At 40.8% G+C, this 26,898-nt stretch overlaps 1 protein-coding gene across 1 annotated transcript in view; it reads right to left on the bottom strand.

Annotated features, from left to right (window-relative positions):
- LOC132815921 (A disintegrin and metalloproteinase with thrombospondin motifs 16) overlaps positions 1-26,898 on the bottom strand; it is a 256,517-nt gene that overhangs the window by 37,072 nt on the left and 192,547 nt on the right. Inside the window, exon 18 of the mRNA XM_060825296.1 lies at positions 8,846-8,972. Coding sequence (XP_060681279.1) covers positions 8,846-8,972 — 127 coding nt within the window. The remainder of the gene's footprint in view (positions 1-8,845; positions 8,973-26,898) is intronic.

Raw genomic sequence — 26,898 nt, 5'->3', positions numbered from 1 at the left:
GGTGGAGGCTACCTGAGGGAGGTACCACCCTTTCCATCCAGAGAGAGTAACCTGCCAAGCTTCCCCCCATTCCTGAACTCCTTGCCCCATCCTTAAACTTGAGACTGACTGTGAAGCAGCTCTTACCAAGGACCTCAACTGAGGTGAGGATGGATGGGCCTCCATAGGCTGGAGGTGGGTGGGAGGCAGCCAGAAGCCATTTTGCAAACCTGCCAGCAGAAGATTGTAAGATTATAACTACAAAACAATTTAAATCTGGAAAGGAAGGTGGTCATTGTTAAGTAATCAAACTTTTTTACCCTGGAGAGACAAATTGCATTGATGCATATCAGACTAGACATGGAGATTGTGTACAGTTTTGGTTCCTTTACTTGGGGAAAGATACAATTGCATTGGAGGCAGTTCAGAGGATGTTCATTAGATTGATTCTTGAGGTGAAAGGTTGACTTATGAAGAGAGATTCTGGATTTAGTGGTGCTGGAAGAGCACAGCAGTTCAGGCAGCATCTGAAGAGCAGTAAAATTGATGTTTCGGGCAAAAGCCCTTCATCAGGAATACAGGCAGAGAGCCTGAAGGGTTCTCTCCACCCTTCAGGCTCTCTGCCTGTATTCCTGATGAAGGGCTTTTGCCCGAAACGTCAATTTTACTGCTCTTCAGATGCTGCCTGAACTGCTGTGCTCTTCCAGCACCACTAATCCAGAATCTGGTTTCCAGCATCTGCAGTCATTGTTTTTACCTTATGAAGAGAGATTGACTAGCTTAGGCCTATATATGTGGGGAGATCGAATTGAGGTATATCATTCAGAAAGCAGACCTGAGGAATTCAAATATAACATGATCCTGTTGAATTGTGGAACAGCCTTGAGGAGCCAAATGGTCTTATCCTGTTCCCAATTCTTATGGTCTTATGCAAAAGAGGTTGGCAAAGTAGACTTAGAGAGGACATTTCCTCTTGTGGGGCAATATGAAATGAGAGGCGATAGTTTCAGGATGGGGGGTAGCAGATTTAAAACTGGTGAGGAAGAATGGACTTCTCTCAAAAGATTGTGAATCTGTGGAATTTACTATCCCACAGTGCTGCCTGTGCATGCCAGGATACTGATGTATGGAGGATATAGTCAGATTTTTAATGAGTAATGGATTGAAGGGTCATGGGGAGCGGGCATGGAAATGGAGTTGATGAAGGTGAGATTAACCATGGTCATATCAAACGATGGAGAAGGTTTGACGGGCTGAATAGCCTATTCCTGCTTCTATTTGTACATTCCAAATAGTTTGGGAAGAGAACACAAAACCCAGGAATATGTATTTAAAAATCCATTGCAAATGATAGAAGTACTTGAGGAATGAGGGCAAAAAATATGCTTCCTATATTTATATAGGATTATAGAATATATCTAAGGAATCAGTTTAGTGTTAGTGATGGGAAAGATAAAGAAATCTTTACTCAAAGATTATAACAGAGAAATATCTAGGAATTGAAAACATAATGAAGTGGTGAACACAGATGGAAAGGTCATTCTTGACCATCCTTCCTTAATTCCTTGAGCAGGCAAGTGAGTGTATAGATAACAGTAATGTAGGTTAGATTCCCTACAGTGTGGAAAAAGGACCTTCGGCCCAACAATTCTCTGAGGAGGATCCACCCTGGCCCATTTCCCTCCGACTAATGCACCTAACACTATGGGCAATTTAGCATGGCCAATTCACCTAACTTGCACATCTTTGGATTGTGGGAGGAAACCGGATCACCCAGAGGAAACCCACGCAGACACTGGGAGAATGTGCAAACTCCACACAGACAGTTGCCCGAGGCTACACACAATAAATTAAGATTTTCAAAGACTTCGTGAAGGTGCCACATAGCAGGATCATGACTAAAGTCAAGGGTCGCAGAACACAAGGACATGTCGGATAGTCTCCAAGCTGGAAACAAAACGTATATCAGTGTGTAGGGGTTAAAGATAGTTACTTTACTGTCAGTTGTTGGAAAGTTATGTTCCATAGGGCATGTTGATGAGATCGCTGTTGTTCACCATTACCATAAATGTCTTGGATTCAGGAATTAATGTTAATTATGGTTAGCAGCTGATTGATGGGTGCCATTAACGCAGAGGAGAGCTGCACCCTCAAAATCCTCAAAGACAGCAATGTTGACTTAATATCACACCCCACAAGGGTAGCTAGAGAAGTTAAATAGAATAAATCTGACATAAATAAACAGCATCAATAGTGGTCAGCGTGAATTTCCAAAATTGTCATTGAAATAATCTGGTTCATTAATGCCCTTTAGGGAAAAAAAATCTGTTGTCCTGATCTCCTATGGCTCCAGACCTACAGCAGTATGGTTGTCTCTTAATAAGTCTCAAAAATGGTCAGGAAATGTGGTGGAAGCAGCCCACCTAATGATTTTGCAAAACCTGATTACCATCTACAAGCTGTAAGTCAGAAGTCACTTTCCTGAATGAGTGTTCATTTAACAAGACACCACAAGTTCCACACCAGGTCAAAACGACCCACTTGATCAGCGTCCCATTCACTGCTTTAAAATGTTCACTCCATCCACTGCCAACACAGTGACAGCAGTGTATACCAGTTCTGGAGATGGAAGGCAGAGATTCAAACCAGTGACCTTTGCCACCTTCAAGGCAGTACATAGATATGAACACAATCACCTGCAAGTTCATCCCTAGATACGCATCATTTGACTTGGATCAAAGTAGCTGTTCCTTCACTATCCTTGGGCAGAAATTGGAAATTTCCTCTTACAGAGAGCGATGATTGTACTTACACTACGTGAACCGCAGTGTTTCAAGGCCCTGGCGCACTATCACCTTCTTGAGGGCAATTACAGGTAGGAAAAAGTTGGATATGCCAATAATTGTGAATGAACAAAATAACTACTTTTAAATGGAAAGAAGGAAAACAAAATTCTATTCTAATGCCTGACTGTATTGATTCATGGCGGATTTTAAGTTTGTGATTTTAGCAGAAACTTGAAATGTAAAGTAAACAATTTCAAGCTGATTTGGTTGTTGTTTCCTGACTAATGAATTTAGTAATTCCCAAAGAAGAAACTCTTCCGCTGAACAATAGTACCTCACACAAAGCAGTACACAATTATTAACAAATTATCAGAATTATGGTTTAATATCTTTCAATTCAAAAGCAATCCTGAGGCCACAGCTGAAACAGGATGGAAACGGAAAAGGTTATGGCAGTGTCCTGCAGGAGAGAAGGGGAATGTTGCGCATATCTGGATGGGAGGCCACAATTCCTTTTGGAATTGGAGTAGAAGTCCTTCCCCTGGCTGCACAAATTATAGAACTTCCTCAAGGAACCATGATGTGTGAGGAGCTGCTGTAGGCTTGTGCTTACAAATGACACGAGAATGGTGAAATAGCACTCTAATTTGCAAAGATGCTGAGGTGCAAATTTCATGTAGATGGCGAAGAAATCAATTTGCTTTTAACTGCCCGCCTGCTCAGTTTTCGCTTGGCAAATTGGGTTAACAAAAATACAACCATAGCTCATGCTGAAGTGCTCTGATTGATGACCCATTTTCTCCTAGTCTAAACTTCTAAAAATAACCAGTTTGAAAAAGTAGTAATTCAGTTCAGCTCATCTCCCATGAGATTGTTCCACTTCATTCTGCTCAGCCAACTCAGCAACATTGAAAATAAAATAGCAGCAAAGTTATTTCCAACAAGCCTGTGACCAGTGGCGTGCCACAAGGATCGGTGCTGGGTCCACTACTTTTCGTCATTTATACAAATGATTTTGATGTGAGCTTAAGAGGTATAGTTGATACGTTTGCAGATTGGAGACGTAGTGGACAGTGAAGAAGGTTCCCTCGGATTATAATGGGATCTTGATCAGATGGACCAATGCGCTGAGGTGTGGCAGATGGAGCTTAATTCAGATAAATGTGAGGTGCTGTATTTTGGGAAAGCAAATCTTAGCAAGACTTATACACTTAATGGTAAGATCCTGGGGAGTGCTGCTGAACAAAGAGACCTTGGAGTGCAGGTTCACAATTCCTTGAAAGTGGAGTGGCAGATAGATAGGATAGTGAAGACAGCATTTGGCATGCTTTCCTTAATTGGTCAGTGTATTGAGTATAGGATTTGGGAGGCCGTGTTGTGGTTGTAAAGGACATTGGTTAGGCCACTTTTGGAATATTGCGTGCAGTTCTGACCTCCCTCCTATTGGAAAGATGTTGTGAAACCTAAAAGGGTTCAGAAAAGATTGACAAGATTGGTGCCAGGGTTGGAGGATTTGAGCTATAGGGAGAGGTTGAGTAGGCTGGGGCTGTTTTCCCTGGAGCGTCGGAGGCTGAGGGGTGACCTTATAGAGGTTTATAAAATCATGAGGGGCATGGATAGGATAGATAGGCAAAGTATTTTCCCTGGGGTGGGGGAGTCCAGAACTAGAGGGCATAGGTTTAGGGTGAGAGGGGGAAAGATATAAAAGAGACCTAAGGGGCAACTTTTTCACGCAGAGGGTGGTACGTGTATGGAATGAGCAGCCATAGGAAGTGGTGGAGGCTGGTATAATTGCAACATTTAAAAGGCATTTGGATGGGTATATCAATAGGAAGGGTTTGGAGGGATATGGGCCAGGTGCTGGCAGGTGGCACTAGATTGGGTTGGGATATCTGGTCGGCATGGACGAGTTGGACCGAAGGGTCTGTTTCCATGCTGTACATCTTTCTGACTCTAAATATCACCACCAGCAATGTTGCAGACTTGCCATTCACTTATCATTTATTCAATATGCATAAGGTGTGGTCACTGGCTAAAAGTCTTTCTCTCCTTTACTCTGAAACACCTTCACATTTATTCTTTGGCCTTTTGAACACTATTTTGAGCAATTTATTAGTATATTTGAAGTAAAGCAACTGTAACCTATCAAGTGAACTAGAAACAGATTTTCATATCCTCCTAGATTTGAGAATGGGGTCTGAAATCACCAAGACCCTGTTCTGAGAAAGGATCACTGAACCTGAAATGTTAACTCTGCTTTCTCTCCACAGATTCTGCCAGACCTGCTGAGTTTCTCCAACCATTTCTGTTTTATTCAGAGCACAGTATAAAAATAGTCCTACGCAATCTTCTCAGTGATATGAAGAAGTTCAGGAAGAGGTCCAAACACAATGTTGTATCACCATTGACAATACCAGGTCGCATGGATTGGAAGGCGGCCAAAAACTGGCCTTGTTTGGGAGCTCAACAACCTTAGGGAAGACTACTGGAAACTTGGGAACATTCTGGCAACTGTTATCTTAAATGGTTTGACAATTTTAAATTTTATTATTACAATTGCTATTTTAAGTTACTGCAGCAATTGATCAAAGGGCTCTGTTCTGCAAAGCTACGCTGCTCAGTACATGGATCAGCATTGCGTCAGTGTTCAGAGGCATTTGAAAATTCTTCCACCAATCAGAAAAGTGCTATTATGCACTCAAATGCTTAGGAACTCTGGTGTCATGATCTGAAGTGATTGAAACATATACTTCGATTTGATTCGATATACCTCAACCTGAGCTACAAACCTTCACAAACCTTGCAAAAACTTCGATTTGAATTTAAATAAAAAGCTTGGCTTGCAATTTCCATTGAGGGTAAAAAAGAATCATCTGATCCTGGAAAGCTTTAATTGTCAGGCCGTCTGGTGTAACTTAGGGTCAGTGTTGGGACACAACTATTCACGTTATACATTAACAAAATGGGCGAAGGAACTGGGGGGCATTGTTGCTAAGTTTGCTGATGACACAAAAATGGACAGGTTGTGCTAAGGAAACACAATTCTTGCAGAAGGGCTTGGAGAAGCCAGGAAAATTAGCAAAGTAGTAGCAGATGGAATACAATGTGTGGAGGTGTGAGGTTACGTTGTTTGTTGAGAAGAATAAAAGTGTTGACTATTTTCACAATGGAGAAGGGCTTCTGAAATCTGATGCACAAAGGGACTTAAGAGGCCTTGTTCAGGATTCTCTTAAAGTTAACATGCAGGTTGCGTTGGCAGTTAAGAAGGCAAATTGATTTCATTTCAGGAGGTCTAGAATTCAAAAGCAGAGATGTACTGCTGAGGCTATGGAAGGTTCTAGTCAGACTGCATTTGGAATAACGGGTTTCAGGCCTCATATCTAAGGAAGGGAGTGTTGGCATTGGAGGGAGATTCACAAGAATGACTCCTGGGATGAAAGCTTGTCAAATGAGGAGTGGTTGAGGACTGCAAATCTGTACTCAATGGAATTTAAAAGAATGAAGGGGGATCTCCTTGAAACTTACAGCTCCCTGAGAGGCCTGGCTAGAGTAGATATGGAGAAGATGTTTCCATTATGAGGAAAGATTAGGACTGGAGGACACTGCCTCAGAATGAAGAACTGACCCTTTAGAACTGAAATAGGAGGAATTTCTTCAGCCAAAGGGTGGTTAATCTGTGGAACTCATTGCTGTGGAAGACTGTGGAGGTCAGATATTGAGTGTACTTTAGACAGAAATAGATAGGTGCTTGATTGGTAAAAGAATCAAAAGGTTGTAGGGAGAAATCATGAGAATGGGGTTGAGAAACATATCAGCCATGATTGAATGGTGGAGCAGACTCAATGGGCTGAATGGCCTAATTCTGTTTCTATTATCTCATGGCCTTAGAAGCAAACGAGCTGGTTTGGCCAGTAGCAATAAGCTCCATTGTTTCAGTTGCAATGAGTTATTTTGGCAGCTAACACCAGGAAAGATGCCTGGCTGAGTTTCAAAACCGAAAGAATCACTTCTCTAATCAGGAAGTTGTATACACAGATTGGCTGAAAGTTTTGCCATTAGTAAAAAAAGGATTATGGAGAGCATTTTACCAAAACTCCTATGAACCTGCACCCCAAGGTCTCTTTGTTCAGCAACACTCCCCAGGACCTTACCATTAAGCGCATCTGTCCTGTCTTGATATGCCTTTCCAGAAAGCAGCACCTTACATTTATCTAAATCAAACTCCATCGGCCACCCGTCTGCCCATTGGCCCACCTGATCAAGATCCCATTGAGGTCTGAGGTAACCTTCTTTGCTGTCCACTGCATCTCCAATTTTAGGGGCTGGGGTTTTTTCCCTGGAAAGTCAGAGGCTGAAGGTTGACCTTATAGAGATTTATAAAATCATAGGGTGAATAGCCAAGGTCTTTTTCCAAGTGTTGGGGAATCCAAAACTAGAAGGCATAGGTTTAAGGTGAGAGGGGAAAGATTTCAAACGGACCTGAGGGGCAACGTTTTTCACACAGAGGGGTGGTAACTTGTATGGAATGAGCTGGCAGAGGTTTTATAACATTTAAAATGCATTTGGATGTGTATATGAATAGGAAAGGTTTCGAGGGATTATGGGTCAAATGGCAGCAGAGGGGACTAAATCAGTTTAGAATATATGGTCTATGAGGATCACATGAACCAAAGGGTCATCTTCCATGCTGTATAACCCTATGACAAAAATCAGTAGTGACTGGTACAAAAAATACAATTCATTAGCAAAACCTTTTTGTGAGATTATCAAAAACATGACCTGTACAGACACAAGTATGTATTTGAAAATGAAGCAAAGTTATCATATTTCGAAGCACTTTTGTTTTTAACAGTTCTGACCATAGAAGGACACAATATTTTATCAAAATTGCTCCATTTAAAATTAACTGCCCATTTTGAAATTTTAATGATTAACTTGAACAGTGGGAATCTGTATTGGAAAAAGAAGAAAATATACTGCTATTTTTCACGAACTGTTGGTAGTATGAATGCATCTGAATTCATGAACACTAAACCACAATTCTTTATGTTAATTACTGATAGATACTGATAGTACCAATTTATTGAATCTGGATGATTAATCGATGTAACGATCTACTCTTCATTTTTTGCTGTGTGACATATCAACTTATTTTATAATCCAAAATGTTAACATTGCTCATTCGTTAAACATAATTTTTTGGTTGCATTTGGGACATTAATCTAATGTATCTATACAATGTATACTTGCATTATTTATAATGTCTGAAATATTAAGAAAATAATTTAAATTACTACTAGACCATGGGGAAGATGGAGGAATTACAACATATAACCTACTCGCTGTGTGCTGAACATTAATTTTAAAAATCACACAACACCAGGTTATAGTCTAACAGGTTTAATTGGAAGCACATTAGCTTTCAGAGCGACGCTTCTTCATCAGGTGATACCACCTGATGAAGGAGTGTCGCTCCGAAAGCTAGTGTGCTTCCAATTAAACCTGTTGGATTATAACCAGGTGTTGTGTGATTTTTAACTTTGTACACCCCAGTCCAACACGGGCATCTTATGAACATTAATTTGTAACTGTGATTCAAGTATTTCAATGATACTTCCATGCCTACCCCATCCAATATTCCAAATGCTAACATAAAGTTATGACATGACATGGCATCCAAGTTCATTCATGTAGTTCCTGTAAAGTTAAACATTTTTACATTCCAATCTTTCATGTCAGAATTCTTCTCACACTGTTTGATAAGTTCAACAACACTATTAGTATTAATATTTCAAAAGCATATTTTAGCAATGAGATTTATCCAATGTCATTCACTAATTATTAGAAAAGCTCACAACTTTAATCATAGAAATGTGACATTCTGTAATACCTACTGTCATCATACAACTCAATTACACACAGCAGACACTGAAATGTAGGAATATCTTTGAGGCAATTTGCCAGAGGCTTTATTGTAACTTACGACTTAAAAATTTCAGGATGCAATATCTTCTTTGAAAGAAAAGACAGAAATAACTTAAAGAAATATAGCAAATTACTTTGGTACTTTGAGCTCTTACCTTGCAGGGCATGCCTGTACATTGCAAGAGATGACTCCAGTGGCTGGTCGATTCCGTGGATTGCAGAAAGAGAGGTTTACCTGAACACGAAGATCACGGTAACATGCTACTTTTGTTGCCATCCGACCTACAATGAACAAAAGCACACTTTCATCCATTTCATCCAAGTGTCAACGCTCTTAATGAGGTTTTAAATTATGTGTTTGAAATTTGTTTTAGCAATGTCTCATTGGTGCACAGAATGGTATAATTTAATTAACCTAACATTATGTCCACTGTGGGAGAGGATGCAAGAGTGCATCTGATAGGGCAGCACAGTCACTCAGTGGTTAGCACTACTGCCTCACTGTGCCTGGGACCCGGGTTCAGTTCCAGCCTTGGGCGACTGTCTGTGTGGAGTTTGCACATTCTCCCTGTGTCTGCGTGGGTTTCCTCTGGGTGGTGCTTTTCCTCCCATAGTCCAAAGGTGTTCAGGTTAGGGGAATTGGCCATGTTAAATTGTGCATAGTGTTCAAGGGTGTGAAGGTTTGATGCATTAGTCAGGGGAAATGTAGAGTAATAGGGTAGGGGAGTGGTTTACTCTTCAGAGGGTCGGTGTGGACTTTTTGGGCCAAATGGCCTGTTTCCACACTGTAGGGATTCTAAGATTCTATGACAGAATGCTGATCAGGCATGTCTGGTTCTGTCAGTGAACTGCTTTTGCTTTTTGAGTGTCTGGCTGAGTGGAGGAGATGTAAAAACTGATGCCATCACTATGGTCCTGAAGAAGAATGATGGTTGAGTAATTGAGGGATCAAACATTAATACACCTCCTGGTTTCACAAAAATAATTTAAAAATGATTCATTTGTAAAACTGTACTTTTTGTTGTTATGATTACTTTAGGGACCCAGTAATTAATTGCTGGCATGATACTATAAGATACATTTCTTTTAACCAAAATAAACTTCATTGAATATTATGGACAGAAATGTTTAAAAATGCTATTAACATAACAGTATAGTTTGTAAAGATTTGTGCTATAAACTCAGTTCTACTTTTTATTCTCCCCACATTCAAGAGTTCCCTTATCTGATTTAATCCCTAAAGCTCATTCACTTTGGCACTGCTGCCTCACAGCGCCAGGGACCCGGGTTCAATTCCTGTCTCGGGCAACTGTCTGTGTGGAGTTTACACATTCTCCCTGTGTCTGCGTGGGTTTCCTCTGGGTCCTCCAGTTTCCTCCCACAGTCCAAAGATATGCAGGTTAGGTGAATTGGCCATGCTAAACTGCCCGTAGTACTAGGTGCATTAGTTAGGGGTAAATGTAGGGAACTGGGTTGGTTGCTCTTCGGAGGGTCAGTGTGGACTTGTTGGACCAAAGGGCCTGTTTCCACACTGTCGGTAATCCACATCACAGTCGTCAGAATTAACTCAGATTTCTCGTCAATGCTCCAGTTATATAAAAGGGTATAGGATTTCTCTGAGACTGTGACGTGGATTACCGACAGTGTGGAAACAGGCCCTTTGGTTATAACATTGAAAATACCCTTGGTTATCACTTAGATAGCCACTGTAGATTCAAACTGCAATAAAGCTGATTATTTCCAGAGGTCCAACTACAAGTTTTACTGCCTTTCACTGAGGAGTTCTTCGTGATGCTTCCAGATAAACAAATCTTCCAGATTTTTTTCTCTTTGATAACCGTGCCTTAAATTGAGTATTAGCTCTCAAGCTGCTTCCAAGGCAACAGATTTAGCATTTGCTCTATTCCAGCACCAAGTCTGGTTTTATCTCTTGACTTTCAACATGCTACGAACAACAAGAGACCCAAAGCTAGCCCAGTCTCTTTCCAAGCATTAACCAATTCTGCCTGTTGTCTACATTCTAACCAAATTCACCGAAGCAATTTTTAAAAAAAACTCACGAAGCTTCACCTATCTCCATGGCAATGTGACACAAATGGCCCTGTTGCCAAGTTGAAAGGCAGATTAGCTACCTTTTAATTCCATAACTTTCCTTCATTCTGTGAAATCACATGAATGCTTTACTGAAATAGTTGGAATCACGTCTCCAGTTCAATAAGCAAGTAAACCCACCTATTATGCTAACTTACCTGTTAACAGCCTAAGTCAACGTGGCCTCATCTTTTGCAGTGTAAACTCCAAGCATTTTAGAATTGCATATATGAATGGCAGAGTTACCTTTCAAAGTAAATGTTATATCCTAAAACATATGCATCATGAACTAGATATTCACAACAGCCTACAGTGATTATGATGTCGATTTCTTTTACAAAATTGTTAAAGCAAATGGGTAACCCAGGGATTCAAGAACAAATATCAGCCAATGGACATGCATCAAAGACAAAGTATATATGGAAAAGCCAGCTAGTACTTGGAAAGCAACGATGGAGAGGACAGATGACAGGATGACGGGAATAAAGATGAGGGCAGACAGTACGTGCAAGACAATGAGGGGAAAATCCAGATCATGGTAGTGGAAGACAGACTCCATAATCAAAAGAGTTTCTTGGAGGATAGGTACCAAAGTAGGAAACGCAGAATGAATTGTGCTAACACAACAATACAAATGCAGGTTGTTGCTGTAAGGAGCCTGAGAAGAGATCATTGGTAAAGAAGACAGGACTTCAGATAAAGGATATTGTTGGAAGGATAGGTACTTCAAATAAGAATATGATCAAGAAACCTCAGTTGCTCAAAACAGTTGAAATGTCCTCACTAAAAAACATTGACAAAACTTTAGATTTCATTTTACTGTTACTGCACACACTACTGATTCACTCTACCCCTTGATGATGATGGATAAATTTCTTTCTTTGAGTAAAAAATGAGGTCTGCAGATGCTGGAGATCACAGCTGAAAATGTGTTTCTGGTCCTGATGAAGGGCTTATGCTCGAAACGTCGAATTCCCTATTCCTGAGATGTTGCCTGGCCTGCTGTGCTTTGACCAGCAACACATTTTCAGCAAGTTTCTTTCTTTCCCTACTTTCTTCACCAGGGAACATAAATGAGACTTCACTCCACCAATAACTGGAGATTAGTTTGGAAAAAGAAGTATACAAAACAGAATTGATAGACTACAAAACCTCGATTTCAGAATAATCTGAACAGCTTAAGTTTTGAGACGCAAATCATTGCTTATTCATGTATTTGTGTTATTCAATTATTTTCAATACAAACATTTTACTTAGTGTTGGCAAACCATTTCAGTTTTTTTAATATCAAACAGCATAATTCAGTAAGCCATTCAATGTCACACAGCGATATTTTAAAAAATCTACAGCAAGTTCATTGAAAAAACAGTGAGCTAGTATGAATAATTTAAATCTAATTTAGAAACATAAATAAGCTCCATCCTTGTTCATATCAAATTCAATAAAAGCTAAATTATATTAAACATCGAGTAACCACAATTCTTTCAAAACTGTTCTTGAAACTTTTCTTATTGTTAAATATTTCATTTATGCTATTGTAAGCTTTAAAATATTTGGTTAAAATTAAACTAGATTCAACAGGTTATCCTTCTTGTCAACTGGAGAACGGCGACACAACTGCAGGCTGACTAAATTCATGCACCACCCACAAATTCATTATTAAGATTCCATAAAGCCTGACTCGTTCTCATTCCCACTTCAAATAGGACAAACTGAATAGATGCTCCTTTACTGACAGAACTGAGTAAGGGAGGCACAGACAAGGAGAAAGAGAAATTAGTAAATACATACAGACTTGCAGCATTTCATCACAAACTTCTACATTTTTGAACTGAAGCAAAAAGCATCAAACCTCTCACTCAAGTAAAAGTATCAATCAGGAAAACAGATGTATAAAATGTTTCGTATCCATTTGGTAATATGCTGTGCCCAGCATGTTAATTGATGAAATTATATTTGACATTTTCGATGAATATACCCATTGTGAAATTAACATAGCCAGTTTGTTTGTTCACTTTATAAAACATTCAAAATGAATTGGACATTTTTTAATGAAGGACATCATTCACATATCAAAATACTGAGAAGACGGATCTTTTGCAAGGGTAGACAGGAAAGTCACAAATCATTCTTACTATAGCATTACCAGTGAATCAATTAATGAACATGCTTCAATTTTATTTGCCGTATTCTGCCATTTTGTATGGAATAGACATTTTTCATGAAGATTGTGCTCATTTAAAAGAGTAGACTGCAATGAAACATGACAGGATCTATATTCTTTCCTCTTCCCTTCCAACTGTGAGATGAATAATGGCTCTAAATGTTGGAACCAGAGAATCAAACAGTTTCAGGTGAGGGTGGTGGGGGAGAGGTGATGGGATCGGGGTACAGTGACAGACCTAGTGAGAAAACATGACAAGTGTGGTGAAAATAGGATGTCAGAAATTAAGGTCTTGAACACAGGACACATTTGCAGATGCTGGAAGAGCACAGCAGTTCAGGCAGCATCCAAAGTGCAGTGAAATGTACTGGCCAAGATATTTACTGTGGCAGGGTATTAGCAACGTTTTTCACTGGTTTGACCTTCCCTTAAGTTTTTAAATCTTCTATTTACCAAAAGAACAGATTGAAAATACTGCAGTGGGGGTAAACTGGGTATTTTGGAACTGAGTCAATGGGAGAGGCAATTGTATATCTCTTTGCCAATGAGACTGAATGATAGTGAAATGAGCAGCATAAGAATCAGAACCCTGTATATCACCAGTAATCAGAAATCTGTCAACCTCTATCTTAAGCATAGTTAAAGACTAGGCTTTCATAGCTCTCTATGTGGTTGACAACTTCAAAGGTTCACAACCCTCTGAGTACAAGATTTTATTCTCTTCTGGGACCTACGTGACCTCCCCATTATTTTCAAATTTGACCTCATGTTCTAGATTCTCCAAACAGGAGAAACATCTTACCTTCATCTACCCCATCCATCCCTTTAAGTATTTTGTGGGTTTCCATGATATCACCTCTCATTTTTCAAAACTCTAGAGAATATAGATCCAATTTTCCCAATCTCTCTCCACAGGACAATCCCACCATTCGGGAAATAAGGCCAGTGAACCTCTGCTCCACTCTTTCTTCGGCAATATCTTTCCTGAGATAAGGAGACCAAAGCTGTACACAGTATTCTAGGTGCAGTCTAACCAAGCTCCTGTACATGTGAAACAAGTCTTTGCTACTCCTGTTCTCAAATCCTCTTGCAATAAAGACTGACATTCCAACAGTATTCCTAATAATTTGTTGCATCTACCTGTTAGCTTTCAATGACTTATTGACGAGGACCCCTAGGCCCTTTTGTATATCTACACTGTCCAACCTCTTGTCATTTGACAAATAATCTGCATTTCCTCCAAAGTGTATTACCTCACATTTTTCTACATTATGTTTTACTTGACACATCCTCACCTATTCAGTAAGCCTGCTCAAATTTTCTTCACAGCACGCATCCTGCATGGCTTTGTAACATCTGCAAATTTGGAACATATTACATTTTGGCCCCCAACTCCAAATCATTGATAAATGTTGTGAACAGCTCAGGTCTTAGTATTGAATCCTTGTTGTACCCCACTAGTCACAGTATGCCAACCTGAGAATGTCTATTTATTTCTACTTTCTGTTCTCTTGCCACGACATTACCTCCTATCATGTGAGCTTCATTTTTTCTAACCAATCTCCTACAGGGAATTTGATTAGAAGCTTTCTCGATGTACAGGTATACTGGCGATCAATGCAAATTAGAGGGACTATTGCTGGTGACATAAAACTAATAGGTCTGTTGTTCTCTGTTTTCTCTCTCACTCTTCTTGGGCAGTGATTAGATTACTTACAGTGTGGAAACAGGCCCTTCGGCCCAACAAGTCCACACCGACCCGCTGAAGCGCAACCCATCCATACCCCTACATTTACCCCTTACCTAACACTACGGGCAATTTAGCACGGCCAATTCACCTGACCCGCACATCTTTGTGACTGTGGGAGGAAACCGGAACACCCGGAGGAAACCCACGCAGACACGGGGAGAATGTGCAAACTCCACACAGTCTGTCGCCTGAGTCGGGAATTGAACCCAGGTCTCAGGCGCTGTGAGGCAGCAGTGCTAACCACTGTGCCACCGTGCCGCCCACAAAGTGGAGTAACATTTGCTACTTTTCAATCCGTGGGAAGTTTACAAAATCTATAGAATTTTGGAAGATAATTACCAATGTATTGGCAATCTCTCAACAACCTCCTTTAAAACTCTGGCATGTAGATTATCAAATCATGGGCACTTATCAATGTTCAGCCCCATTAATTTCCCCAGAACAATCATCTTAGTAATAGCAATTTCCTTCAATTTCTCACACTCACTTGCAACTTGGGCCTCAGATTTTGGGAGATATTTGTATCATCCACAGTGAAAACAGGTATCAAATAGTCATTTAGCCCCTCCACTATTTCTCTATTATCAATTCAGCCTTCCCATCCCTCTACCTGTAACGGACCACATTTCATTTTAACTATGCATATCCTTTTTACACACCTATAGAAGCTTTCACAGCTTACTTTTATGCTTTTTGCTAGATTGCATTCTCATTCTATTCTTTCCCTTAGCAGTTTCTTGGTCCTCCCTTGCTGTATTCTAAAATATTCCCAATCTTCAGATTTACTGCTATTTCTGACAACGGTATTGCCCTTCTCTTTTAATCTTTTACAATTTTGAACTTCCAGCCATGGTTGACTGACTTTTTTGGAGTTTTGTCACTTTACACAATTGTGTTGTTGCTGCCTGTCATAAAATGGAACTTGAAGAACTATCCATTGCCATTAAACAGCTATACCTTTTAATGCATTTTCCAAATCCACCTCAGCCAATTTGTGCTTTAGGCTGTCATAATTTCTCTTATTCAAATACAATACCCTCGCCTCAGACTGAAAATAGGAAGTTTATAATGTTGCCACGTAAGGACCCAGATGACATGGAGTATTTTTTAAAAGAATCCGTAAAAGGTGACCAAAAAAACTGATCAAAGAAGAAAAAGTAGAATGAGAGAAAATTGGCACCAGATTGTAAGAGCTATTCCAAGTATGTAAAATAAGGAATTAGAGAATGTTTCACCTAAAGGCTAGGGCAGAAGGAATTATAATGAATATTGCTTAAAAAAAAGATACATTTTATCAAAGCTCTTCATATTGCACTCATCAGGACAATTCACAAGAATACCACTTCGAGGAGAGAACCAACATATGTCCATCCCTGAGAGGAGAGGGCTGATTGGTTTGCAAATGGACTGTGGAAGAGGTGTTGCTATGTTTCTCCAGTGAAGTACAGTAGACTTTAATAGATGTGGGTACACATTATGCACGTAATTACTGAATCTATTATTAGTGTCAATTGTTTATGAAAGTCATACTGTCAGGTGTAAATTGTGAGGAAGTTCTGTGGTGAAAGTCTGTCTGGTGATATGGAAGATAAAGTTACAAAGAAAGGATTTTGATTGAAGATATTACTGGTCAACAAGGACAGTTTTAACTAAGGCACACACATATAATACACATGCAAGATATATGTCAGCAACTGTCCCGAGGTGGAGATTCAACTCAAACTCACCTTTAGCAGCTGGTCTAGGCCAATTCAAGCTGCTTGATTTCCTTTCACTTTGCTAGAGATACAGAAATCATTCCCATTGTTGGAATATCCATGGAGACAACTCCTGCTCAGAGCTAGATATGACTGCATGGTGTAAACTAATCAGATAATCCGATTAAAATCCTTATATCTGATGGGCCAAGGCCAGGAAAGGTATAAACAAAGACATCAAACAGGCAATTTATACCAGCCAGGGAACAGGATGTTTTTACAGACAAAGTATAGTTTGCTCAACTACTACAAAGGCAGACTGTTCCCTGGGTTACCAACTTGTATCTTTGGTTATGAATGTCTCTGTCATTTCTTCATATCCCATGATTGAAAATGTGGGGGCAATGTTAAGCAAATTTGCAGATGACATCAATATTGGTAGAGTTGTTAATAGAGAAGAAGATGATTGTAAGTTACAGGAAGATATAGATGGGTTGGTGAGATGGGCAGACAGTGGCAGATGGTACTCAACCCTGAAAAGTGCAAGGTAATACACTTTGGAAGAAGAAACAAATTGAGGAATGGGAGGACACTGGGTATATTAAAGGAACAGAGGGATCTTAGGGTCATTATTCACAGATCCTTCATGTCAGCAGAGCACTTGAATAGGATAGTTAAGGCGGCGTATGGAACTCTTTTATCAGTCGCGGCATAGAGTATAAGAGCAAGGAGATAACTGGAATTGTACGGAACGTTGGTCAGGCCATGAAGGAGTACTGTGTGCAGTTCTAGTCACCTCATCACACGAAGGAGTGCCAGCACTGGAATGGGTACAGAAGAGGTTCACCAGGATGTTTCCTGGGATGGAGAAATTGAACTATAAAGGACAGACGAGATAGGTTTTCTTATTTTCTCTAGAGGAGAGAACTGAAGGGTAACATGATTGATTAGATTAGGTTAGATTCCCTACAGTGTGGAAACATGCCCTTTGGCCCAACAAGTCCACAGTGACCTTCTAATGAGTAACCCATCCAGACCCATTTCCCCCTGACTAATGCACCTAACACTATGGGCAATTTAGCATGGCCAATTCACCTGATCTGCACATCTTTGGACTGTGGGAGGAAACCGGAGCACCTGGAGAAAACTCACACAGACACAGGGAGAATGTGCCTGTGTCTCTGCCCGAGACTGGAATTGAACCCGGGTCACTGGTGCTGTGAGGCAGCAGTACTAACCACTGAGCCACCGTGCTGCCCCACGGTATATAAGATTATGAGATATAGAGACAGGGTGAATACAGAGTAGCTGTACCCTCTGGTTGAGGGATCAATCACAAGGGGACATAGATTAGGGTAAAGGGGAGGACACATAGAAGGGATTTGGAAAAAAAAATCAATTCACTCACTGGATGGTGGTCTGGGAAGATAGTGGAGGCCGGAAACCTCTCAACCTTTTAAAAAATATTTGGATGAGGACTTTAATATCATAACATTCAAGATATGGGACAAGTGCAGGTAATTGGGATTGGTGGTTATGTCTGTGAAGACTTGATTGGCCAAAGTGCCTTTTTTGTGCTGAATGAATCTATGATAGTTTATCTTATCAGTACTTCTAAGGGTTCAGTATTTACTATACCTACTTTCTTTGTTTAATATAACTAGCAAAAGCTCTTACAAATTTTTTTGCATTTTGGCCAGTTTACTATCATACTCCACTTTTTCCCCTTATTTATCTAGTTTCTGGTGGCATTTGGCTACTTTCTAAAACATTCCCAATTTTTAGACAAACTACTGTTCTTTAAAAATTCATAAGCCTCTGATTTTAATCCAAAAATGTCTTAACCTTGTTGGTAATCCTTTGAAGTGTCCCTTATCCCAAACCATTTTTATCTTCTGTTAGTTTAAAGCCATTTCCTCCCAGCTCTCCACTCTCAGTGTTTGTACTTTCTACACCTTCCTGTTATGCTTTACCCTGCACTACTTCCTCATGTTTTCACTTTAATTTTCCAAAATTCTCCTCATGTGGACCCTCTCTCTGCCACATCCCACCCTGATTTAGTCTAAAACTCCCTCCAAAACCTTATTTTTCTTAAATCAACCTGCTTATCAGCAGCATTTGAACCTTCTGGTCTAGACATTAGACATAAGACATATAATACACAAGACACAGGATCAGAAGTTAGGCCATTCAGCCAATTGAGTCTGCTCTGCCATTCAATCATGGTTGATAAGTTTCTCAACCCCATTCTCCCACTTTCTCCCCGTAACCCTTGATCCCCTTGATACTCAAGAACCTATCTATTTCAGTCTTAAGTACACTGAATGATCTGGCCTTCACAGCCTTCTGCGGCAATGAATTCCATAGATTCACCACCCTAAGTAAAGATCTGGAGGTCTTTCCAGGAGACTGACTCCATGAGGTTAACAGGACAGCTACCGCTTTGTCCAGTATTGGTACCAGTACCTCAATAATTGAAATACATTGTTCCCACCCCAGTTGTTCAGTCACAATTTTAATTCTCTGCTGGGTCCCTTGTTGTTTGTAGTGTACATTAATGATCTAGAAATGGAATGTAAGACGTCATGATCAGAAAGTTTGCAGATGATACAAACATGTGGTAAACAGTAAGGAGGAAAGCCTTAGATTTCAAGACAGTATATATGGGTTAGTAAGATGGTGTGAACAGTGGAAAATGGAATTTTAGATTATTTACAGTGTGGAAACAGGCCCTTCAGCCCAACAAGTCCACACCAACCCTCCGAAGAGTGATCCACCTACATTTACCCCTTCACCTAACACAACGGGCAAATTAGCATGGCCAATTCATCTAACCTGCACATCTTTGGACTGTGGGAGGAAACTGGAGCACCCGGAGGAAACCCACGCAGACACGGGGAGAATGTGCAAACTACACACAGACAGTTGCCTGAAGCAGGAATTGAATCCAGGTCTCTGGCGCTGTGAGGTAGCAGTGCTAACCACTACGCCACCGTGTCGCCCATTTAAAAAAAAAATATATTCCCAGGCTTTAAACCTGAAAAGTATGAGACAAGGAGTATATGTTGAATGGTCGGACTCTAGGAAGTATAAAGGATGGAGGGGGCTCGGTGTGCACGCCTGCAGATCCTTGAAGGCAGGAGTAGACGACAAGATGGTTAAAAAGGGACTGAAATCAAAAGAAAGGTGGTTATGATAGAGCTATATATAATGTCAATGAGGCAACAAGTACAGTCCTGGTCGCCACACTATAGGAAAGATATGATTGCACCTAACGGGGTTCAGGAGAGAGTTATTAGGGTGGGACGGAATGAGAGAGACTCTCAGCCTAGAGACTAGAGATGCTGAGATTGTTTTCCCCAGAGCACAGATGGTTGAGGAGCAGATTGGACATGAGGGGCAAAGACAGGGAGAAATCTTTCCCCTTCATGGAGGGTCAACAATCAATGGAGGACAGTTTTCAAGGGAAGGAGCAGGTGGCTTAGAAGAGATATGGGGAAAAGGCCCTTATCACAGAGAGTAGTGCATTTTAGGAATTCACTCCCTAAAAGAGTGGTCAAAGCAGGAACCCACGAGACATTGACAAACGATTTAGGCAAACAGCTGGAATCAGTTTTGCAAACAAGGATACTGGCCAAAATGGTGGGTGGGTGTTTGGTGACCGGTGTTGGCACAATGGACTGAATGGACTCTTTCTATGCTGTAAACATTCTAAGTCCACATGGTAACTGACATCCCCATCCCATCATTCCACCAACCTGCCCTGACCAGCCCCTTGAGTGAACCTAACTTGACTACCTACCCACAAAACTCACTATCCCACTCATCCACCCAGCCAGGAATCATTCTATCACTGCCTCACCCCATCCCCTAACACACACCCATTGTAAGACTTGAACCTTTAAAAAAACTTACCCAAATATGGCAGGTATTGTCATAAGGGGACATGCCTTTTCTTTCCTGAACTCTACCAAGGATGCTAGACTTGGAGTCATAGAGTCATAGTGATGTACAGCATGGAAAGAGACCCTTCGGTCCAACCTGCCCATGCCGACCGGATATCCCAACCCAGTCTAGTCCACCTACCAGCATCCTGCCCATATCCCTCCACATCCTTCCTATAGATATACCCATCCAAATGACTCTTAAATGTTGCGATTGTACCAGCCTCCACCACTTCCTCTGGCAGCTCATTCCATACCCTCTGTGTGGAAAAAGTTGTTCCTTAGGTCTCTTTTATGTCTTTCCTCTCTCACCCTAAATCTATGCACTCTAGTTCTGGACTCCCCGACCCTAGAGAAAAGACTTTGCCTATTTAACCGATCCATGCCCCTCATAATTTTGTAAACCTTTATAAGGTCACCCCTCAGCCTCCGATGCTCCAGGGAAAGCAGCCCCAGCCTATTCAACCTCTCCCTATAGCTCAAATCCTCCAACCCTGGCAACATCCCTGTAAATCTTTTCTGAACCCTTTCAAGTTTCACAACATCTTTCCAATAGGAAGGAGATGAGAATTGCACACAATATTCCATCAGTGGTCTAACCAATATCCTGTACAGCCACAATGTGACCTCCTAACTCCTGTACTCAATACTCTGACCAAAAAAGGAAAGCAAACCAAACGCCTTCTTCACTATCCTATCTACCTGCAACTCCACGTTCAAGGAGCTATGAACCTGCACTCCAAGTCTCTTTGTTCAGCAACACTCCCTAGGACCTTACCATTAAGTGTATAAATCCTGCTAAGATTTGCTTTCCCAAAATGCAGCACCTCGCATTTATCTGAATTAAACTCCATGTGCCACTTCTCAGCCCATTGGCCCATCTGGCCTAGATCCTGTTGTAATCCGAGGTAACCCTCTTCGCTGTCCACTACACCTCCAATTTTGGTGTCATCTGCAAACTTACTAACTGTACCTCTTATGCTCACATCCAAATCATTTATGTAAATGACAAACCTGGAAAAACCTGAGTCGCCTGTTTCTTATTCAGTCAGGATTAGAAGATTCCAGAAGAAATGGACAGCATTTTCAGGTTGGTGCAAGCTTTGCAGGCAATTGTAGTGTATCCAAACTTTACCAACTTACTGGAAGATCTAGGCCACTATAATCATTCATGCTTTCTCCCCAGTAGCTAGCTTATTGGAAAGATGTTTATAATTTTTCATGAACTACAGACAATTACCTGATTAGCCACTCCTCTACTTCTCAGTAGCAATGCAAATCTACTTCAATGGCCCACTATTTATGCTGATCTTGCACATCAGCCAAATATACATTATTTGTAAGCTTGAACTGTATCACTAATTGACATGCATTCAATGCTGCTTTGTTTGGGAGCAGTAGCCAAATTGTCCAACCCATTCCCATATTCAGTCGTGTACACTGTAAGAAAGTGAGTTTCCCAGACCTTTTCGAAAATATGAATGAATTGGCTTGTACATTAACTTAATCAACAAGTCATCTTACCCTGGCAACTTCTGTCCCACACAAAAGGCATTGCTGACCTTAGTCACAGTAAAAATGTAATGGCATTACACTTGAACCTTGTGGGAAATCTGTTCTTTGGTAAATATGTGAGGCACCTTTTAAAAGAAACAGAATACAGCCTATCCTGGTTCACTTGAATTTGTGTTGGAAAGAATGTGAAATGGCCTCAAATTTGACCACAATGACGTGACCTTTCCAACATCCATATGGACAGATATAGATAGGTCAGACCAGTGTTTTCTTCTTCCTGACCCCCACCCCACAGGGTCATGATTTCACTCTTTCGACAGCAAGCATTGACAAAAAAGAAGTGGCAAAATATTCACCAAGAAATCTGAACACTGTTTTCTTTATCAATAGAAGGATCTCACTTCAAGACCTGAAGAGCATCCTTAAAAAGGTGAATTGAACAGTTTAAATTAAGCCAAAGCAATCTACAAAACAAGCAAAGGAAACATTGTTTTATTGCCCCCTCTCTATTTTTCTTCAGTGAATGAAAGTATAGTTAGCTGTAATTGATTGCTGGCTTTTCAGTTAACTGAACTGAAGGCATGTGGTTTAAATTGTGAGTTTTTAAAAATCTCTGGTATAATATCTTGCATCACAGCGGTACAGTCCCTTCCTCTGGATGAGGAGCAAGTGATTTAGAGGAGATATGAGAAAGATGTTGTTCCCATCCAGAGGGTGGTAGATATGTAGAACATGTTACACAAGAGGGTGGTGGTGGCAGACACACTCGCAACATTTACAAAAGCATCTGGATGAGTACTTAAAATGTCGGCGATAGATTATGTGCAAGTAAATAGGATTATTATTGTTTGATGTTTGTTAATCAGTTCAGACACAGTGGGCCAAAGGGTCTGTTTCTATGCTGTACGCCTCTACAACATGTTGTGGTAGACAAGATTTGAGAACTTTGTACTCGGCACTGTATTCATTTTCCAGCTATCTGTACAGATTACTTATCAAAAGAACAATTCTCTATATGAGGGAGTAAGCCAATGACGTGCTTGGTCACGCTGAGAGTAATGTTTTACGATCTCAGTTATTATGAAATCTGTCGTTTTTCTTATTTCTACAAAACATTAAAGCATAATCCTTTCCTTCCTTTACAATAATAAATTCCTGTATAACAGTTCCTATTAAATCTCATTTATTTGCTTAGATCACAAATGTGAACAGCTGCTTTAAATCATGTGAGATGTGAAACGATCCAGCAAAAAATCAACTAAAGCCATCACATCGCCAGGTTTTATTGCCATCGATCACATAAATCCCTTCTTTTGAGCTTGGAAATAAAATCTGACCTTAGACAGCATTTGTACCTTACCGGGCACAAAGTCCTATGAAAATTGATTCCTGTACGAGCAACAATCTACCTTGGAGATTAAAGTTAATTATAACCAATTTAAATCTTGTTCTCAGTAATAATAGTATTCACTAATAAAATAGTACCCAACATGACCTAGGCTCTTTAAGGCAGGTTGTTTGTGCTTTTGGGGAGTTGGCGAGTTTTGAGAAGATTTGTAGCTCAGGTCGAGGTTCTGGATGTAGGTTTGCTCACTGAACTGGAAACGTCATTTTCAGACGTTTCATCTCTACACTAAATAACATCTTTAGTGAGCTTCTGGATGAAGCACTGCTGATGTTTCCTGCTTTCTATTTATATATTTGGGTTTCTTTGGGTTGGTGATGTCATTTCCTGTTCTTTTTCTCGGGGTGGTAAATCGGATTCAAGTCGATGTGTTTGTTGATTGCGTTCTGGTTGGAATGCCATGCTTCTAGGAATTCTCATACATGTCTTTGTTGGCTTGTCCTAGGATGGATATGTTGTCCCAGTCGAAGTAGTGTCCTTCCTTATCAGTATGTAAGAATACTAATGAGAAAGGGTCATGTTGTTTTGTGGCTAGTTGATGTTCATGTATCCTGGTCCCTAGTTTTCTGCCTGTTTGTCCAATGTAGTGTTACATGGTACTTTGTAAATGACCTTAGTTTTGCTTGCTGTCTGTATAGGGTCTTTCAAGTTCATATTAGCTGCTGTTTTAGTGTGTTGGTGGGTTTTTGGGCTACCAAGGGGTGATGCCAAGGGGTCTGAGTAGTCTGACAGTCTGTTTTGGGGAGTGTTTACTTTAAACTAACTTAGGAGGAGGATGGTGCCAAGATGTGGCTTCAGCAATGCAAAATAAGGCACACAAAGTATTGAGAGAGACAGTTAGCACTAGAATAAAAAATACTATGGTATTGCATGGAGTCAGTCTAAGAGGATACACAATAAGGATTTTTTTATTCACTAATGGGACGTGATGCAGCTGACTGGGCCAGCATTTATTGCCCCTCCCTGGTTGTCCTTGAGAAGGTGGTGATGAGCTGCCTCTTGAACTGCTGCTGTTGTGTGCTGTAGGTAGACCCACAATGCCCTTAGGGAGGGAATTCCAGGAATTTGACCCAGCATCACTGAAGGAATGGTGATATATTTCCAAGTTAGGATGGCAAGTGGCTTGTAGGTGGTGGTTTTCTCATGTATCTGCTGCCCTCAACCTTTTAGATGGAAGTGGTTGTAGGTTTGGAAGGTGCTATCAGAAGGTCTTTGGTGTTTTTCAACAGTACATCTTGTGGACAGTACATACTGCTACTGAGCATCTGTGGTGGAGGGTATAGATGCTGTAGATACTAATCAACAGATTTTGTCCTGGATAGTGTCTTGAGGGTTGCTGGATCTGTACTCATCCAGGCAAGTGGGGAACATTTCATCACACTCCTGACTTTTGTCATGTAGATGTGACTTACTAGCCACAATATTCCTAGCATCTCACCTCCTCTTGTAGTGACTGTATTTATGTGGCTAGTCCAGTTCAATTTCAAGTCAATGGTGACACCCAGAATGTTGACATTGGGGGATTGAGTGATTGTAATAACACTGAAGGTCAAAGGGCGTTGGTTAGATGGTCATTTATTGGTGATGATCATTGCCTGGTACTTGTGTGGGCTGAATGGTACTTGCAATTTTTAAGCCTAAGCCTGGATATTACCCATGTTTTTGGACATGGACTGTTTCACTATTTAAGGAGCTGTGAATAATGATGAATATTGAGCAATCATCAGTAAATGCCCCCACTTTTGACCTTTTAATGAAGGAACGATCATCGATGAAGCAGTTGAAGATGGTTGGGCCTAGGAAGGATGCATATGGACACACAAAGTACAATGAATAAAGTTGGTGAACTCCAGGTATCTATATTGTTGTGGCAATAGCAGAGACCTGGCTCAGAAAAGTCAGGAATGGGTTTCTGAGTGGACAGCTCACCAAGGCTTCTATACAGCACCTTCCAAACCTGCAATATCTACCACCTGGATAGACAGGGATGCAGCAGACGCAGGGAAGCACCACAATCTGTAGGTTTTCCCAAGCCACACGCTGTCCTGTCCTGGAATTCTATCACTGTTCCTTCATTGCTGCAGAGTCCGAATCCTGGACTTGCTTTCCTAGCAGCACTTCAGGTGTACTCACCCCTCACTAACTGCAGCAATTCAAGAAGGCAGCTCACCATCATCCCCTTCACAAGGGGAATTCAGAATGGAGAATAAATGCTGACCCAGCCAGTGAAGGAAAGAGGTGTGGGAATATTGAGTGAGGAGAGTGACATAGGGCTGTGCGGAGTGGGGGTCCTTGAGAGGACAGTCACAGAATAAGTACAATTGAAGTCAGTGCTCATGGGCTTGGTAGGCAAATCTGCCACTGAAAGTCTCCTTTTTCCAGGAAAGTCCCCTCAAGAGGAGAAATTTGAGAAAATTTACCCTGGGATTAGAATGGAGAAAGTTCCTCTTCCAATCATAATCTGGATCTTGCCAATGCTTGCAACAAATGCTTGGAGGAGAGCTGAGCAGGATAATAGGTACTGGCAGTGAGGGAGTCACTGTGGGAATATCTACTGGGAGTCAGGGGTGTGGTCTGAGGAGCAGCAAGAGTTGTGGGAGTGGATTCTCGGAGTCAGCAGCCATTTTGCTGAGGCTTTGCTGAGGTCAGGAGGAGGTGTCGCAAGCCATCTTTTGGCAGAGGTGGCCGCTTGCCTAGGCTGCTCAGGAGGTATTTAGGAAAATGAGGTAGGTGCAAGGTATTGGGGATTGGGTGTGGAGAGGACTGGAAAGCTGCAAGGCAGATGTGGAGAGACAGGGAAGCAAGGAGGTTGCAAAGCGGGTGAGAGGAGAGACTGGGAGGTTGTAAAGGGGATGAGAAAGGAAATGAAGCTGCAAGGGGTATGGGTAAATTAGGGAGACTGCAAGGGTGTGGAAAAGAGAATAGTTTCACACCTGTCAACAAAAGAACACTCAGCTAATGGGGAGACAGGATAATCTTAAATCGCTGAGGTAATTAATTATTTGCAAATGAAGGTGGTATCTCTAGCATAATGCTGCAAATATTCAGAAGCTACTGTAAGGGGAAATATGCAGTAGATGCTATTGTAATGAACACTGCGCATCGATTGTCAAAATTAAATCTGAAATAGAAATCTGTGATGCATTAATATGTTGGTTAAGATATTCCAGCCTAGTGAAGTTGTGATGAGAACACATCAGCTGTGACCTAACCAATAAAAACGCTGTGTTTAAGGTGGAGGTTTCTGGGTGTAGAGATGCAGGTTAGTCATTTTGGAAGAAAAACTTATGGTGCTAACTTATGCCTGCTGGCTGTGCCAAATTTAACACTGTGGTTTCTAGGAAATTTATGTTTCCTGAACATGCTGGGGTTTTAATTTGATGTACCATTGATAACTATTTCTATGAATGAAATCTTCTAATCCTGCTTCCATGAGATTTCAAATACCTTATACTGAACAAATATACACAAGATAACGTTATTACAGAGGAACTTCGATTATCCGAATTTTGGATTATCCGAACAAGATCGCAAGGTCCCGATGCTTGGCTAAACCGTGTTACCCGACATTTAATTATCCCAACATTCGATTATTCGAACAAAATACTCCCCTCCCATGGCATTCGGATAATCGAGGTTCCT

The sequence above is a fragment of the Hemiscyllium ocellatum genome, chromosome 5 (assembly GCF_020745735.1).
Source record: "Hemiscyllium ocellatum isolate sHemOce1 chromosome 5, sHemOce1.pat.X.cur, whole genome shotgun sequence".
NCBI lineage: Eukaryota > Metazoa > Chordata > Chondrichthyes > Orectolobiformes > Hemiscylliidae > Hemiscyllium > Hemiscyllium ocellatum.
The sequence above is the reverse complement of the archived record's forward strand: the minus strand, read 5'-3'. Positions and strand labels throughout refer to the sequence as shown.